This window comes from Eptesicus fuscus, chromosome 12 (assembly GCF_027574615.1).
Source record: "Eptesicus fuscus isolate TK198812 chromosome 12, DD_ASM_mEF_20220401, whole genome shotgun sequence".
Classification (NCBI taxonomy): domain Eukaryota; kingdom Metazoa; phylum Chordata; class Mammalia; order Chiroptera; family Vespertilionidae; genus Eptesicus; species Eptesicus fuscus.
In genome coordinates, this window is record NC_072484.1 from 23,537,512 (window position 1) to 23,555,443 (window position 17,932).

The 17,932-nt window shown below is 41.6% G+C and overlaps 1 protein-coding gene across 1 annotated transcript in view; it reads right to left on the bottom strand.

The window, feature by feature from the left end:
- Positions 1-17,932, bottom strand: part of SLX4IP (SLX4 interacting protein) — a 196,624-nt gene that overhangs the window by 6,274 nt on the left and 172,418 nt on the right. Inside the window, exon 6 of the mRNA XM_008141281.3 lies at positions 15,981-16,066. Coding sequence (XP_008139503.2) covers positions 15,981-16,066 — 86 coding nt within the window. The remainder of the gene's footprint in view (positions 1-15,980; positions 16,067-17,932) is intronic.

A 17,932-nucleotide genomic window follows, 5' to 3' on the forward strand; every position in this document is an offset into this window, starting at 1 on the left:
GGCAGGGAGAAGCATGAACACTCATGCTGTGAGGACAAAGAGTGCCTGGAAGCAGGGAAAACAGGAAAGCAAATCAGAGGAAGGGGTCAGAGAGCAGGTAAGAGGGGTACGTGTGTGCGCACGTGCACGTTAGTGGTAGTGGGGGTGGCAAATCGTGTATAGCTTTTTTAAGGATGGCATATTTTATTGTGAGGAAGTTTCCAAGAAGAAAATGGACTAGATATTTTAAAAGGATTATCTTGGCTAAGAAAACAATCTCATTTACAATTGCCTCAGAAAAAAACCCCGAAACACCGAATAAATTTAACCAAGGATATAAAAGACCTATACTTGGAAAATTATAGGATATTGAAAAAAGAAACTGAGAAAGATACAAATAAGTGGAAGCATATGCCATATTCATTGATTGGAAGAATTAACATCATTAAAATATTTATACTACCCAAAGCGATCTGTAGATTCAGTGTAATTCCTGTCAAGATACCAATGGTACACTTCACAGAACTAGAACAAATATTCCAAAAATTTATATGGAACTACAAAAGACCCCAAACAGCAACAGTGATCTTGAGAAAGAAGCACAAAGTTGGAGGAATCACACTACCTAATATCAAATTATACTACAAGACCATTGTAATCAAAACAGCATGGTACTGGCATATAAATGGGCATATAGATAAACAGAATAGAGAGCACAGAAATAAAGCCATACCGTTATAGTCAATTAATATTTGACAAAGGAGACACAAACATACAGTGGGGTTAAGATAGTCTATTCAATTAATGGTGTTGGGCAAATTGGACAGATATATGCAAAGAAAAAGTAGATCACCTTCATAAACCATACACAAGAATGGTTTAAAGACTAAAAATGGATTAAAGACTTAAATGTTAGACTCGAAACCCTAAAAATCCTAGAAGAAAACATAGGCAATAAAATCTTGAACATTTCTCATAGCAATATTTTCTTCTGATATATCACCTCAGGTAAGTGAAACAAAAGAAAAAGTAAAGAAAATGGGACTACATCGAACTAAAAAGTTTTTGCACAGCAAAAGAAACCATCAACAAAATGAAAAGACAAATCACTGAGTGACAGTACATATCTAAAATATATAAAGAACTTATACAACTTAATAATACCAGGAAGACAACCTAATTAAAAAATTGGCAAAGGACCTGAATAGACACCCCTCCAAAGAGGACATACAGATGGCCAATAGACATATGAAAAGATACTCAACATCACTAATCATCAGAGAAATGCAAATTAAAACAACAAAGAGATATCACATCACACCTGTCAAATGACTATCATCAATAAATCAAGAAATGACAAGTCTTGGTGAGGATGTGGACAAAAGGGAACCCTCGTGCACTGTTGATGGGAATGCAGACTAGTGCATCCACTGTGTAAAGCAGTATGGAGTTTCCTCAAAAAACTAAAAATGGAATTCCCATTTGACCCAGCAATTCCACTTCTGGGAATATATCTAAAGAAACCTAAAACATTAATTCGAAAGAGCATATTCACTCCTATGTCACTGCAGCCTTACTTACTATAGCCAAGATCTGGAAGCAGCCTAAGTGTCCATCACTAGACAAATGGATAAAAAGAAGTGGTACATTTACACAATGAAATACTACTCAGATGTAAAAAAGAAAGAAATCTTATCCTTTGCAACAGCATGGATGGACCTGGAGATTATTATGCTAGGTGAAATAAGCCAGCCAGAGAAAAACAAGTAGCATATTATTTCACTCATATGTGGAATCTAATGAACAAAATAAACTAACAAACAAAACAGAAACAGAATCATGGATAGAAAACGGACTGACAGCTGTCAGAGGGGAGGGGGAATTCAGGGTTGGGTGGAAAAGATGAAGGGATTAAGCAAAGAACAAGCAAACAAGAAAACCCTCATAGACACAGACAAGAAGATGGTGAACATCAGAGAAAAAGGTGGTGGGGGGACATAGATGAGGGTAAAGTGGGGATAAAGGGTGATGGAAGGAGCCTTAACTTGGGGTGGTGAACACACAATACAATACAGATGATGTATTACAGAACTATACACCTGAAATCTATATAGTTTTATTAACCAATGTCATCTAAAAAAAATCAATAAAAAAAGGAAAAAAAGGATTACCTTGGGTTCAGGAGAAAGACAAGGTGGAAGTAAGGAGACCAGTGATGAGACCACTGCAATAGTCCACTCAGAGATGATGGGTCTTAGGGGGGTTGGGGATGGTGAGGAGTGGTTAGATTGGAAATAAAATTTGAAGGGAGACCCAATAGAATGTGCTGATCAATCCTACATAATAAAAGGCCAGGGACCATAACGGCGCAACAATCAGAACAACCGATTGACCAGTCGCTATGAGGTGCATTGACCATCTCTTGGTCCCTCTCCCCCAGCCCACAGGCTCTGATTGCTGGATGGCCAATGGGGAACCATGGGGAACCATGGGGAACCAGGGCGGGTGGCAGTAAGGCGGGACTGGGAATTGGCGAGCAGGAGGAATGGCCGACCTCTTGGTCCCTCCTCCTGGCCCGCAGCCTCCGAGAGATCGCCAGATGGCGAACAGGGAACCGGTGTGGGTGTCGGCGGCGGGGTGGGACTGGGGACTGGCGAACAGGTGGAAGATGGCCCTGATTGCAGGCAAGGCCTAGAGACCCTGCCCGTGCACGATTTCATGCACTGGGCCTCTAGTTGAATATAAGAGGTGAGAGAAGAAAAAAGTTAAGGATGACTCCAAGATCTATGGTTTAAACAACTGGATGATGAAAGTTACCCTTCACCAATACAGGAAGTACAGGCTCAGGGAAGTGGAACCAAGAAATCAATTTTAGGTATGTAAACAAAGTTAAGAGTCCTCCCGGACATCCAAATGGAGAGGCTGAGCAGGCAGTTAACATACAGGTTGCAGGCAGAGAGAGGTCTGGGCTGCAGACACAAAGCTGGGAAATCAGCAGAGATGGTATTTAAAGGCATCAGTCAAAATGAGCTCCACTAGGGAGTGAGTCTGGACGAGAAAAAAAAAAGTTGAGAATGAGGAGGATTCGGGAAAGGAGACTGAGAAACTGACAGCAGGAAAGAGAAACATCAAGATAACAGGATGTCCCTGGAGGCAAGAGAAGAAAGTGCTTCATTGAAAGTGACAACTTGTGTCAAATGCTGCTGAAAGGTTAGATGTGAAAACTGATCATAGAAGTTGACTTGACAAAAGGTGTTTTTGGTCAGCTGCTGGGACCCAAGCCTATTCGGATGGTTTCAAGAGTGAAACAGAGGCAAGTGGAAACCAGAACTCTCTAGTACAAATGTATCACGCATGGTACATATAACTTCAAGTTTTATACAGATCCATTACAAAAGTAAGAGGAAACTGGTAAAATTAAATTTCAATAATGCATATTATTTAACTCAATATATTAAATATCATTGTTATAATGTGTAATCAATTTTAAAAATTGAGATATTTTGAATTTTATACTGAGACTTTGAAATCTGGTGTGTATTTTACTCTTAGAGTACATCATCTCTGGCTTGCAGAGTGGCTGGAGTGTTGGCCAGCACAGGTCTAGACAACACTTTTGAAGGGTTTGCAGTAAAAAGGAGTAGAGAAATGGGCTGGGAGCTGGATTAGAGGAGGTGGCTAATGGAGAGTGAGTCAGTGATGACTGAAACAGGCATTTGGAGAGATGTGATCAGCTACCGTGTGCCAACCTCTGACTGTGTGTCAGGCACTGTTTCATGGACTCACCAATGTTGCCTTCAAAACAACTTGGTGAAGCAAGTGATTTATTATTGCCACCCTCCAGGGACCTGATTCAACATAAACAAACAGCACGGGTGACAATGCCACGTTCATCTGACCAACGAGGCTTCTGCTAGGAAAATCTTGGGGCCCACGCTGAAGCAACTGGCTGCAGGCCCTGGGACATCCACGTTAATCTAGGTTGAAATAGAGAGGGGCACATCCTAGGGACCATGACATCAGGCTGCTGGTCACTGCGAGCTCCCCGTGTGTGCCCTGTGACCACCCTGCCTGCCAGTGTGGGGCTCCTAGAGCCTCCACAGCACAGATAGAAGCTAATCCACCAAACTCTTATTTCCAGGATTGCAGAACATCCTGCCTAATATGTAGGCAATAAAAGGAGGAGGGGAAGAAAGCTCTTCAATGCTAGTGAAGATTTTTCTCACGGTAGTAGTTAATGCAGTAATGCTGTGGTACTCTCAGCCCTTGTCTTCAGAGAGTTGAGTCTACTCATGTACATGAGTTTCTTTTAATTCTGTTTTATTCAATTAAAAATAATTAATAACCCAACCAGAATATTTTAAAAGTAGGTAATTCACAGAATATTAGAACACATAGTCTTAGGTCATATTCTAATCATTACTGTTTCTGAATTCCTTATGATCAAATCTGCTGAGAATGTTATACCCAGAGTTGATCAAATCAGGTGAACACCTGGGGAGTGGAAGGTGAAGCCCAGAGGCGAGGGGGTGGAGGAAAAGGTATGGCAACTCCTTGATTGCTTGTCCCAGAGCCAGTTTCTCAACCCCCTGATGGTTGGTTTCTCATCTACCTTTCAGGGTTCTTTGGGAAGTTTAAATGAGGTGAGGTATACGAAGCACACTTTGGAAACTGGAAAGCACTAAACACATTTGAAAAGAAAATCCAAAACCTACACAAACCATATGGGGTTTGTAAGAAGGCAAAGGATGCCTTGCATTTGTAGGGAACTTACATGATTAAAGTCCTTTAGCCCACATCTCATTGGCGTCTGACTGAGTATTCGGCAGACAGGTATTGTCTCTGGTTCACAGACTGAGAAGAATGAGACCCAGAGACTAGGTGTCCAAGGCAGCACAGGCAGCTAGGGGCAGCACTGAGCTGAGAGGCCTGGCCCTGCACAGTGTTCTCCACTGTGCCTGGTGGGTCACTGCCGTGGTGGTTAGAGATGGAGCTGTAGAGAGAGCACAGGACTGAGTCGTCCATGGGTCCAGCTCCCTCTCGGTCACTACCTCACTGTGAGATCTGGATAAGCCACTTATGTTCTCTGAGCATCAGTTTCCTCATCTATAAAAAAGGGATGGTAATATCCTGGTAGTGGACACTCCTTCACTTCCTGAAAATAATACTCAGGCCCTAGCTAATTTGGCTCAGTGGATAGAGCGTCGGCCTGCAGACTGAGGGGTCCCAGGTTAGATTCCAGTCAAGGGCACATGCCCGGGTTGCAGGCTTGAAACCCAGTGGCAGGTGTGCAGGAAGCAGCCAATCAGTGATTCTCATCATTGATATTTCTATCTCTCTCTCCCTCTCCCTTCCTCTCTGAAATCAATAAAAACGTATTTAAAAAATAATAATACTCAGATTTTCTTCTGGAGAATCATGTCCCCACTATCCATCCAATGGCCTTGTTTCCATGCCTGACTCCAGAAGTGGGCCTGTGACCCAGTCCAGGCCAATCAGAGTGCAGAATTCATGAGCTACAAAGACATGCATGACCTACAGGTGGCCTGGGAAGAGGCCCCACTCTCTTTTCACTTGGGCCTGGAGCTGCCAGGAACAACTACCACATACAGGCTGAGAATGAAGCGAGCACAGTAAAAGGCAGACCCAAAAGGTGGTGAGAAACAGTATTGGTTATATTCTTTGTGCCTCTGATCAAGCTATACCTGAATCCTGGACTTTTGAGGCACACGAGCCAAAAGCCTTCCTTTTTTGCTAAGCCATTTTACGTTGGTCTTCCTGTCCCTTGAAAACTACACGGTTCAAGACTGATACAATCTCTTCTCAGGTTTGTTGCACTGAATAAGTTATTGTATGCAACAGCCCTCTGCAAACAATAAAGCTTTTGCAAACAATAAAAGCAGAGTAAAAGTAATATATTATCAGCTCACTTTGGGGCCAAAAATAATAATAAAGTATAAAGCTGGAACTACTTTCAATGCTTTTTGACTTTATATTATGGCAAAAAGAAAGTTATTTTTGAATGCTAGTGGGTTGCTTAATGATTTTCAGGAGCATCAGTGTTCTGAAATGTGGTGAACGGTTGAGTAACTTAGAGAAAAGCAGCCCAAGTAGAGCAAGAAATATGATGTCAACCACAATGTTAGATGTCAGGTGACCATGCAGAAGCCACACATCTTAAAATGAGGAAGAGGTCTCTTTCCCAAATTTCACTTCTGGCATTTTCTTAAATTATTTGATAATTAATAAGCTATGGAATTGGAAAGGGCAAAACAGGTGGGATAGGATAATAATGAACAACGAAAAGAAGTAGAGAAATACGTAAGTGTATCGACTCAAAAGAATTGAAGCAAAAAGAGGTAATGAAAAGGTAAGTGGTATTTCGTGAATTCCACTGTGAACTGAAGTTGTTTAACGGTGATAACGATAGAGGACATTTGTACTGAGATAACAAGAAAAGCACTGGGTACAGGGACTAAGCACCTGGTAAATGAGTCCTCATTAGATTCCCATGAGGCAGACTTGACCTTCCCCATTTCAGAGATGAGGAAACTAATGCCCTATGAGGCTGGGTCCTCTGCTCAGTTCCCACAAGGAGGGGCAAGGCTTTCACTGCACTTGGTTTCTCTGGCCAAGTCCCTCTTCAGAGCCCTCCATTCTCTGCCTCCCTCTGAGAGGAAGTGGAGCTCAGCCTGCTGAGGCTGCTGCCCTGTGGGTTAGAAGGTACTCTACTGGTTTTTTTTCTTTAATATATTTCTTAAAGTTTTGTTTTCTTCTGAATTGATGACTACAAAACTGTCTTGTTGTAGGTCTAGGGAAGTGCAAATAAATAGGTGCAAAAATGTTAACCTGAAAACAATATCAGTGAAAAAAATCAAGGAAGTTATTTTGTAGGAAGTACACATTTCACAGGGATTTTCCAGTTTATATTCACCTACCCTCAAAACCCTAAAAATAAATCCTGAACAACCTTAGGCCCCACAGTTGGGTCTCTGTGACAAAATTTGGATTTTTAGAACAATCATAGGTTTGGGGCCAGCACTTCTTAAAGATGAGAAAATTTACTGGCCACTCGAGAACTGAATGAAAGCTATTTAACTTTGACTAGAAAAATATAAAAATACATATAACTTTTTTTTTTCAGTTTCAGGGAATTCATGAATCATAGGTTAATGATGCGCAGTTTAAAAGTAGAGGGGAAATATCTGTGAGAAATAGAGAGAAACTTAATGGGAACTGCCCCGGGCAGAGCTAGCCCACCTTTGCAGGGAGGGGTCAACTTATTAAAAAACTAGAGGCCCAGTGCATGATTAAATCATGCACGTGTAGGGTCCCCTACACGCTTTCGCTTTCGATCGCGGGGGAGCTGGGTGCCTGGTGCCAGAGCGGACAGGCACCCAGCTCCCCCGCTTTTGATGGTCCACAGCGGGACGTGAGCTCGCTGCCCCAGAGGCCCCTTCTGTGCCACAGCACAGCCATGCGCAGACGCTGGCCCAATCGGCTACCCCGGCCACCCCGAGTCCCGCCCCTTGCTCCTCCCACTGGCCCAATCATGGGCGTAGCGGAGTGATGGTAATTTACATATTACCATTTTATTAGGTAGGATACCGCCCTCACAGAAGCCAGGGGTTGAAAATGCCAACACCTGCAGGAAGGTTGCCACCTTCATTTAGGTGATAATCTTTTCCCTAACAACTCCTGTTGGCAGAGCATGTGGGCCTGCTCAGGATGGGAGAGGAGAGGTGGGTGAGTATGGAGCCAGCCACACAGGTAGCAGGGCTGGCCAAAAGAGGGCCCACTGTGGCCCTGCTCGCCAGGGAAGAGCTGTCAGAGTTAGAGAGAAGACGTCACGGATAACTGTCTTATTTCAAAATTCTGTCCAGAGCTGGCCCGCTGCCCAGGGATGCAGAGGCAATAGCTCTTCTTACTTCCCTTGAACATAGACAGCAAGACCCCCCTTTTTCCAAAACTCCAATCTCACTAGTCTGGGAACCTCACTGCATTTATGAGACTGTTTCCTTGGGAAAATGAGTACCGAATTCTAAATCATCTCTTCACTAATGAACTTTCCAAACATAATCCAGTCGCATGCTGAACTCTGTGCTGTCACTGTGGGTGTTCCGATGATCACGTGTGCTTTTAGGAATTCGGGCCTGAGAAGTCTGCTGTCTCCAAATTCCTATGTACCTTAGAGAAGTTAGTGGGTCCTTCCTCCAAAGCCATACCTCAATGTGAATCCACTGGCAGCCACTGGAAATAAAAGGCATTTTAGCTGGGCGGTCTCTATTCTGCCCCCTCCCCTGGGTGTTAGTTAACAGAGTTCTCACTGAAGGTCACATATTTATGCTCTTAATATATCCCCCTGGACTACTGCATTCCATCACCTACTTGCTGGCTAAATAGGGTTTTATCATTTAACTTTTTGGTACTTCCGTTTTTATAGCTGCAAAATGAATCTGAGCTGGCAAGTGAAGACAAAAAATGAAGGTGAAGGTGCTGAGCCTCTTGGTAAAATATGCACAGATGAATATTATTAGGTATTTTTCTCATCTCTAGCAGGGAAGAATAGCAATCTGCTAATCTGGTATTAATGGCATTTAAATTAACCCCTCTTTGAAGATAACGGAAATTGTGATGATAATAATTAATACTGTATAAGTGCTTTAGTGTTTACAAGACATTTTTATATTCATTATCTCACTTGATCCTTAGAAAAAGCTGGGAAGGCATCACTTTAACCTTTGCTTAACAGGTCAGGGGACTGGTGTCCAAGAAGCCAAACGATTTGTCATCCCATGGGTGAGAGCAGAGGCAGTAGTCAAAGCAGGTCTTTTACTTTGAAGTCTGGTCTCATTTCCACTTGTTCTATTCCCCACAGTGGTTTTCCTAATTCGATCTATCAACTAAGTGGTCACCAAAGGGAGATTAGAGGTCTCTGCATAAGTAAAGGTACATTATGGGGAGAAAAGCACTAAGGATTAAAGGGCTCAGATACATTCTATCCTATTCCAACTCAGCAAAAGAGTAGGTTCCTGTGGAGCCCTAGAGGAGACGACATGAACCATCTCTTAGAAATACTATTGGCTTAGCATTTAGGAGAATTTTATTATTTATTTATTTATTTATTTTTTTAAATGTATTTTATTAATTTTTTACAGAGAGGAAGGGAGAGAGAAAGAGAGTCAGAAACATTGATGTGAGAGAAACATCAATCAGCTGCCTCCTGCACAGATGTGCCCGCAACCAAGGTACATGCCCCTGACCAGAATCGAACCTGGGACCTTTCAGTCCGCAGGCCGATGCTCTATCCGCTGAGCCAAACCGGTTTCGGCAAGGAGAATTTTATTATTTAAAAAGGAGAAAAAAACCTTAGGTGACTGTAACATACAAGCAAAGGATAGTTCATCTTTAAAAAAGTGATTTCATCTGAGAAAACCTTCTTCTTATCTTCTCTGTCATAGCCTAGAAAAAATGTTCTAGATAGACCAAGGCAACCAAGAATAATTTGGTCTCCACCACCAGCATTTCATTAAGATCATCCACCTGTGCGTCCACGTAAGGGCCGGTGGGTGACAGTGGATGCTCTAGTTCCATCCCTATTCAAGGAAAACTGCCCATCTATAGGCCCCTCTCGGGTGTGGCCCGAATCTGTTCCATAACTACTTGTTAACAGTGTGTTCTGACCCTGAGCACGGGCCACAGCTGACTGAAAAAGGGAAAGGCAGACAGCACAGGGAGGCAGCGGACAAGATGGAGAGCATCAGTTTAGTCCTGTTGCTACGGGGGCAAAAGGAGCCTTGTGTCTAGAGAAGCCCCTTGTCATGTGTACCCCAACACTGAGGCCCCATGAGCACAGTCAGACAGAGCACGCCTATTCCCCCGAACCTAAAAACCATAATTAGTACAATCCTGATCAATATGCAGAATAAAAAGGAGCTCGCTTCACACACTAAATTTCATAAAACTACCCAAAGAAAATATTAATAAATATTTATCCAATTAAAAAAAAAAACAAAACACAAGACACCAAGATCATCTAAGGCAGCCATCATTGTGGAAAAAATAAAATTGAGGACATAGACACTTACCACACAGCAATGTCACGAAAGGTAAATTTTAAACTCACTAAAAGTCACTTTTCTTGCAATGTAAGAAGTTTTTATACAATAAGGAGTTTGTAAAATACAAAAATACGAATAGAAAAATGGACACAAATAGAATTCACAATGCAGGGGTCCTATTTGAATTAAATACACACTGACCTCAGTTATCGAGTATGAAGTATGGCAGGGTACAGAATAGATCATTAACAGAGACTATCTTTGGATTGGGAGTTGTGGACAATTTTTACTGTCTTTGTATATATTGGGATTCTAAACACTTTTGTACAATTAACATGTACGATTTTGGTAAGCAGTTATTAAGTAAAAAAAACTAAGTTCAAAATACTGTGGGAAATGTGAAATATGGAAACTGCCTCTTCTCACTCAAGGAACATTTCTTAGTGCTACAGGCAGCTCCTGTTTATGACTCCCATGTAATTTACCACCAGCATTGTTTAGGAAATACAATAAGATGAGAAGAATGGAATCTTACAAAGACTACATATATCAAGAAAAACCTGGAAAAAATACAGTACTTATTTAATTTTTTAATATAAAAAATGAGTTTTTTTCTTGAATGATCTGATTTATACTTAGGCAAAATTTGTCATATGAAAGTTAAATAATTCTCTCATTGGGGTGCATAAGTCAGTGCGTAGTCAAATTGGTAAGTAGTTTATTTCTTGTATTCTAAAAACTTAAAGACTAAAATTTCTACTTATTTATAATTTCTATTTATCTTTCCTCAGATAAAATATAACTCTACTCTGATTTTTCTTCTAATCACAGTTTCTTAATCTACAAGGAACGTTCTCTTTTGTGCAAAATAATTTTATGGGTTTTATTTAGCAACATTTTCATTGCTTCCTCTGATAGAAATTCAGTGTGAGAAAGGATTTTTGAGGTAATCTGACATCCTCCCCTTGACTGAGAAGAGGGCTAAGGCCCACAGAGGCTCAATTACGCACAGCTGAAAAACACGAAAGCCAAGCTAAAAATAACCCAGGCCAGGGTAGTTTATTGCTTCTTTAGTCTCATTTTCATTTCAATTATATACTCATAAACTAGAAGGAGAATTCTTTAGTGTTAAAAAGTAGTGTGACTTAAGAGAAGTGCTCAATTTAGTGCTGGTCAGGACGTGCCGGTAATCTCAACGACTTGATGCCACAGCGAGGACATAGGGCTGTGTGGCTGCGGTACGTCTGCAAAATCTTGACCATTATTTTCACAGATTGGGCACAACACACACAAACCTAAACATCTTATGTACAGACTCACTTGTCACGTTTTAAATTTCCAGAAGAATCAGACTCTTAACAGCTTAGGTTTAAAAGAAGGTAACTTAGAATTTTGGACTTTGCTTCTAAAGGGCAGACAGGATCCAAACTGAACCAGGAAGGTTCAGAATGGATACATCTTTAAGAAAAAAAATGAGGCTCTGTTTGAATTACATTTTTAGGTCACGAGGATAACCTTCAGTGCCCTTGATCTGCCCAACCGTAAGCTCCTTGAGGGTAAGAGCACTTTCTTATTTTTCTTAGTTGCCCCAGGGCCCACCAAAGCTCCTAGCATAGAGCCAGTATTCAGCAAATTATGTAAAAGGGGATGGTAAGAACAGATGGGAAGGGTCTCAGGAGACTAGGAGTGGCTGTAAGCAATGCTCTGTGAGACAGTAGCTTTATGCTGAACCTGAAATGTTCCAGATATATACATATATAAATAATTTGTGGTTATTTAACAATAAATTATTACTTTATAAAGTTACTGCTTTATTATTGGTTATTTACTTTAATAGGAAAGTAATGAAAATAATAAATAATTTTGAATTTCCCAAAGGCTCCTGGGCTTTACATCTGAGAAAGAAGCTTCTACACAGGGACTTGGGTTTGTGAATATGAAAGAGAATATTGTTGGAATGAAATAAAGCTAAGTGCAATACAAAATTCTATTTCATGCTCTTCATATTTCTAAGGGAAAGAAGGAGAGGGGGAAAATAACGAAAGGTACAAACACCCAAAATGACTCCCCAGCTCCATTTCTAGAGATAGGTCAAAAATTGAACCTACAAGAGCTTCAAGATTTCTTATGAGAAACTGTAGTAAGAAAAATACAATGACTCATCTCATAATAATGCCCTTTCTTCCCAAAGTACACATCACAATTCCCACATCCCTGGCACAAGAGCACGCGGTGTGGAGCTATTGCAACATGAGGTAGCTCCCTGCACCAACGTCCCTCAGTGGACAGCGGGGAACAGACCTCCCTGGAGCTGCGGGGGTCAGGGGGCAGCATGGCTATGCTCATTCTGCACCCCTCCCTCCAAAGAGGGGGATCACTCCCTTTGTACTGCTTCGTCTGCAACAGCGGTTCTTTTGTGCAGCCGCCTTTTTAAGAATGAGGAGCTGTGTGCAGCTGGCTTCCTTGTGCACAGCAGTTCTGAATAGGCTCCCCCAGATTTCCTCACCAACTGTCACTTAGACACCGAGGACCAAAAAGGATAGAAGAAAAGACGAAGGAAAGGGAATCTGCGACTCAAGGCTACAGCATGAGTAGGGTGCCCAGGCTGCGGCTCGGTACTGGCTCACGCCTTCTGTAGCTGGGAAGAGAGAGTTCAGTAAGCAGTTATAGAAAAGTAACTGAAGCTTATTGCCAAAGAAGTACCTCCAATATGGCTCCTTAGGAAGCTAATCCCCCAGGCCTTGCCCAGTCAGATGTTCCTTGAGAATAACTACCAAGAGAAAATGAGGTGGATCCTGCCCTGTGGGAAACAGCAATGTAAACTGATAAAAGATTTCAAAGCTCTATAGAAAATGGAAGTTCAGAGAATACTCAGGAGAGAGAACGGGGCATCACTGGCTTTGGGCATCTGAACTACTAGAATATAAGGGAATAAGCATGCCACCTCTGTGCAGAAGGCAATTCTGGGAGGGAAGGGCTATTTATTGACCCTTAAAAAGATGGGACAGGAGGGTTCTGCAGAGGTCAAATATCAATGAAGATAGAGCTCCAAGACAAGTGTGGTGGAAGAACTGCTTTGTGGTTGGCTTGATGGGCCATCTGTGGGAGAGAGGCCCTCTGCTTGACCTGGATATTTTATTGTTTGTAGGGACAAGCTTGAAAGGTGGTAGACTGGAGGCCTGTGAGAAGGGAGAATGTACAGGTGAGCAGGCCAAGCACAGGTGCACAGGGCCTGTGTCCAGGGATGGAGCTGCATCAGGCTTAGTTGACTTGTGTGGATGTGGATGGAAAGTGTGTGAAGGCGGTCAGAGGTGGGAATAAAGGGCAGCTGAAGAGACAGATCCTAACCACATCTAAGAGAATTACTCAAAACAGTGAAAGATTCTCATGATGTAAATGGCATATTTCTTATAAGCTAACTTGGTGGACTCTATGATAGTATTATCACTAGATGTCAGAACATTCTGAAGATTAAAAAAAAAACAACTGTACTGGCTCAGGTAAAAGGCTCAGACTAGTAAACTTGTAAGAATGAAAATTCTTAACATTTAGGAAGTCCTTAAGATTACAGGACTTATATGACAGCAGCTATAGAAAACTTACATCTGTATAAATATCAGTGCCCCTAAGGAAGATAGTATTTCAGTTGTACTGAGATGTTTTAATTCAACCTTAATAATTTAAGTATCAATATCATATATCATACAAGATCTCATTTATTCTGTATCCCATCTGAAAGCAATGATACTTTCTAATACACTTAATAGTTTTCTTAAACCACAGGTCAATTTCTTCATTGCTTTGAGTTAGTTAAGTTATCCTAATATATAAAAACCCTGGGTCCATCATGACCAGAGGCTCAACCAACCAGAGGCTTGACCAACTGGAAGTCAGTCCTGCAGTCAGTGCTGGGTTGCCATGGCAACCCAGCACTGACTGCTACGGCAGCAGGCCCGGTGACCCAACACTGACTGCTGAGGGGGCTGCGAATCAGGCCTGGAGAGAGGCCTGAAGAGAGAAGCAAGATCTAATCTGTAGCCTCTGTGGCAGCTGTTGATCAGCACTTGCCTCTCTCTTTCTCTCTGGGCCTGGCCAGCAGCCTTGCCTCCATTTCTCTCCAGGCCTCCACCAGGGCTGCTGATCAGCCTCACCTTTCTGATCTGGCCCCGTTGATAGGCCCAGAGACGCTGACTGGCATAGAAACTAACCAATCAGAACCAAATCTAGGTGAAGTGTGAGGAGCCAATGGCTACCTAGGAGGAGGAGCTTTTGACGCTGACTGGCATAGAAACTGACTAATCAGAACCAAATTGGCCGGCAGAGGAGGGCAGCTGGGGGCAAGATCAGGCCTGTAGGGGAGGGCAGTTAGGGGCAATCAGGCCAGCAGGGGAGGGCAGTTGGGGGGGACCGGGCCGGCAGGGGAGGGCATTTGGGGGTGAGATCAGGCCAGCAGGGGAGGGCAGTTGGGGACGAGATCAGGCCGGCAGGGGAGGGCAGTTGGGGGCAACCAGGCTGGCAGGGGAGGGCAGCTGGGGGTGATTGGGCCAGCAGGGGAGCTGTTAGGTGTTAATCAGGCTGGCTGGGGAGCAGTTAGGGGGTGATCAGGCTTGGCAGGCAGAAGCGGTTAGGGGAAATCAGGCAGGCAGGCAGGTGAGCGGTTGGGAGCCAGCAGTCCCAGATTGTGAGAGGAATGTCCCAGATTGGAAAGGGTGCAGGCTGGACTGAAGGACACCCCCCCCACCGCAGTGCATGAATTTCATGTACCGGGCCTCTAGTATTATAATATACTTGTTTGCCAATAGCATTACTATTTTAGTATTTATTAATTTACTAAGAAATTAAAATTCTAAAAATATTTCAAACTATAAAATTTTAATACTTTTCACCAAATTTTCTTCATTTAATTAATTTAATATGAATACTTAGAGTTTTATTGATATATGAAGAAATTAGGGTCATGTTGGCTTTTCTGATGCGTGTATTTGCTCCAAATGAAGGCACCTACATTTAAATCTGAGTTCTCTGCCCTTTACTTTTTCTGGGTCTCCATTCACTCTTATTGCCTCTAAAACACTCTCCCTAAGTATTTATTTAAGATGCGATAAGAAGTTGTTTTTAGACAGTATGGGCCAAATTTCAAATGTATTAGAAATAAACATAAGGAGTAAATTAATAATCCCATAAATTATTTTAGAAGCATAATCATGTCATATACTTCATACCCAGGTTTAATGTCTGCTAGATTTTTTTCATCTCTTTGTTAAAGTTTTACGACGTATGTCCAAAAATATGAAAATGTTTGTATAGAAGTAAGTTCAGATAGACTGGATGTGTGGCCAGCAAGAAAATACACACACTCACACACAAGGAGACTCTCTCCTGTACAATATTACTAAAGTTTTCTGTATCTACTTGTCTGAATAGAGAACTCCAATGAAAGAGTAACAGGATGTGATGGAGCTTAAGACTTAGCATGAGAAAAGAGAAAGAAAATGAACCCTATCAGCTAAGAAATAACACACTGGGGAAAAGTACTGGTTCTCATGAAAATGTCAGTGATTCACCATGGAATAAAATTCAAAAGCCACTGACCCCAATGAAAGCTTCCAGTGGAAACATGTGGATTTTGCTTCATTTCATTTAAAGACTTTGTTTTATTTCATTTAAATACTATCCTAAGCACCATCACAGTTTTTATAAAATGTTGCTCTCATTTAAAATGGATATGGAAAAAATACTGCTGATCAAACTAAATTTTCAAGTGGTCTTAATAGTATCATGCAAAACAGGTAGGACATATTGACCACTTAATGTATGTCCCTTAAAACATACATTAAGTGATCAATAGCCAAATGACAACAAGAAAAAATTCTTGAAAAAATATTTTACAATAATTCAATATTTAAGCAGATTTGCTTATAGAATTTTTTTCATACATACCAATTCCTCATTCTGCCTTGAAAAATCACAACTGAATGCAAGCTGACTTACACAGACCACAAATCTGTCAGGGAATACACGAAGTTCTGTATAAAATGAAGAAAACCAAATTACTAAAGGCATCAAAAACCTATGAACACAGAAATGGGTGATCCCAGATTTTTAAGTTACAGCAATAAGCATATATGTATGAGACACAGGTGTCCCCTCCCCACCTTTCTGTGTTTGCCAACAATAGGGCAGGGCAAGCACAAAGCTTTAGGGAATGCAGAGGAGGCTGCAAATAGGACCATCTGAGCCCCTGGACCATTCTATCACATGAAAACCCCAGGCACGGCATGACAGTTTGCTGTGTTCTGTTCAGAACTTATATTTGGGAAACAGTATCAATGTTTCTAATGTGTGTGCAGACTTACATAGGAAGAGGAAGAATATTAGATAAAATCTAAAAATGTGACTTGTAAACAGTCTTATTAGTTTGTCTATCATATCCTTGGTCAACTGGTCTTAGAGAGGCCCTAAAATGGAGGGCAAACTCTCAATCTGAATCAGGCTATGGAAACAGCAGTTTCATTAATTGGGAATTAGTGATCAAATTATTAAAAGGAAGTGGTTAAATATGCAATAGTAAAGATGATACAACTACACCAGTTACAGTAATATAATTATTATAGCCTCTTAAAGCAAAAGACTTCTGGGTGGGGAAGGCTGAAAGAATCACAGAACCAAACTCCTCAACATTCAATGAAAGGAATATAACATGATAAATGCCATCTGTATCTCTACTTCTCTCATCTGTCTGTCCATCAGTCAGCCCATCCATCCATCTATCCACCCACCTACCCACCCACCCAGCCTCCACCTATCTCTGGAGTGATGTCTGAAGTGATGTTTAGCTGATGCTAACGGTGTATTTTCTGGATGGTTGGGGAGGGTCTTCTCCTCCCTTCTCTATACTTGGTTGTACTGCTAGAATATTTTTATAATACACATGTATCACATTTATGACAGAAAGCCATTTTTCTAAAAGAGAAAACTTCCCTCTTAGATGTGACCAATTCTTTTAAAAGACAGATGTGAATCAGATAAGTGAAGCCTTTTACATACATTGCACATTCCCAACAATGAATGACAACGTGAAGGCACTGACTAAAGTAATAGCATATCTCAATCTGATGTACTTGGAAGCCAAGCAGGAAGGTGTCAATTATGCAAACACAGAACTTAAAACACAGTTTACGCCTTACACACTTGGCTACGTTCAATTATAGCAAAAGCCCAATGAGCTGATGTTCCAGTAAAAGCTCTCTCTTTACTTCTCACCTGGACCACTGCTGTCTCCTTGGTGACTACTCTTCCCTATCCCAATTTATTCTAAGCGCAAGCAGATTAACAGTTCTAAAAAGCAGCTCCACTTACTGTGCTCAAACCCCTATCATGGCTCCTTAGTGCCACCACACACTATGAAAATATCCAAAACCCTCCATGATAGGACCTAACCTGTAGTTCTGGCCTTACCCCCATTAGTCTTGCTCATATAAAAACCTCCATTTCTGGAATTCTGGGCATACTTTGACCCCTCATGGATATCATATGTGGCCACGTGACCAGGAATGGGCTTTGAAATGCCAGAAAACCAAAATTATCAAAGCAGTTAGTATTTATTCATTAACCTTTTGCACTCGGATGTCGAGTGTGACTTGACATGGTTAGCATCGGTAGCAGGAATCGAGAAAAAAGCAAGTGAGTGCAAAGGGTTAATTCTTAAAATATCCTATTGAGATAAGCGGTGTCTGGCTTCCCATTTTATGGAAAGGGAAATTGAGTCATAAAATGTATTGTTTGGCACTCTCCCTCTCCCCAATATCATAACACTGAAATACAACTTGTTGGAGGATCAGAATTAAAATTCAAAATGATCAGTTATATCAATTATTAGTGGATCAGAACCA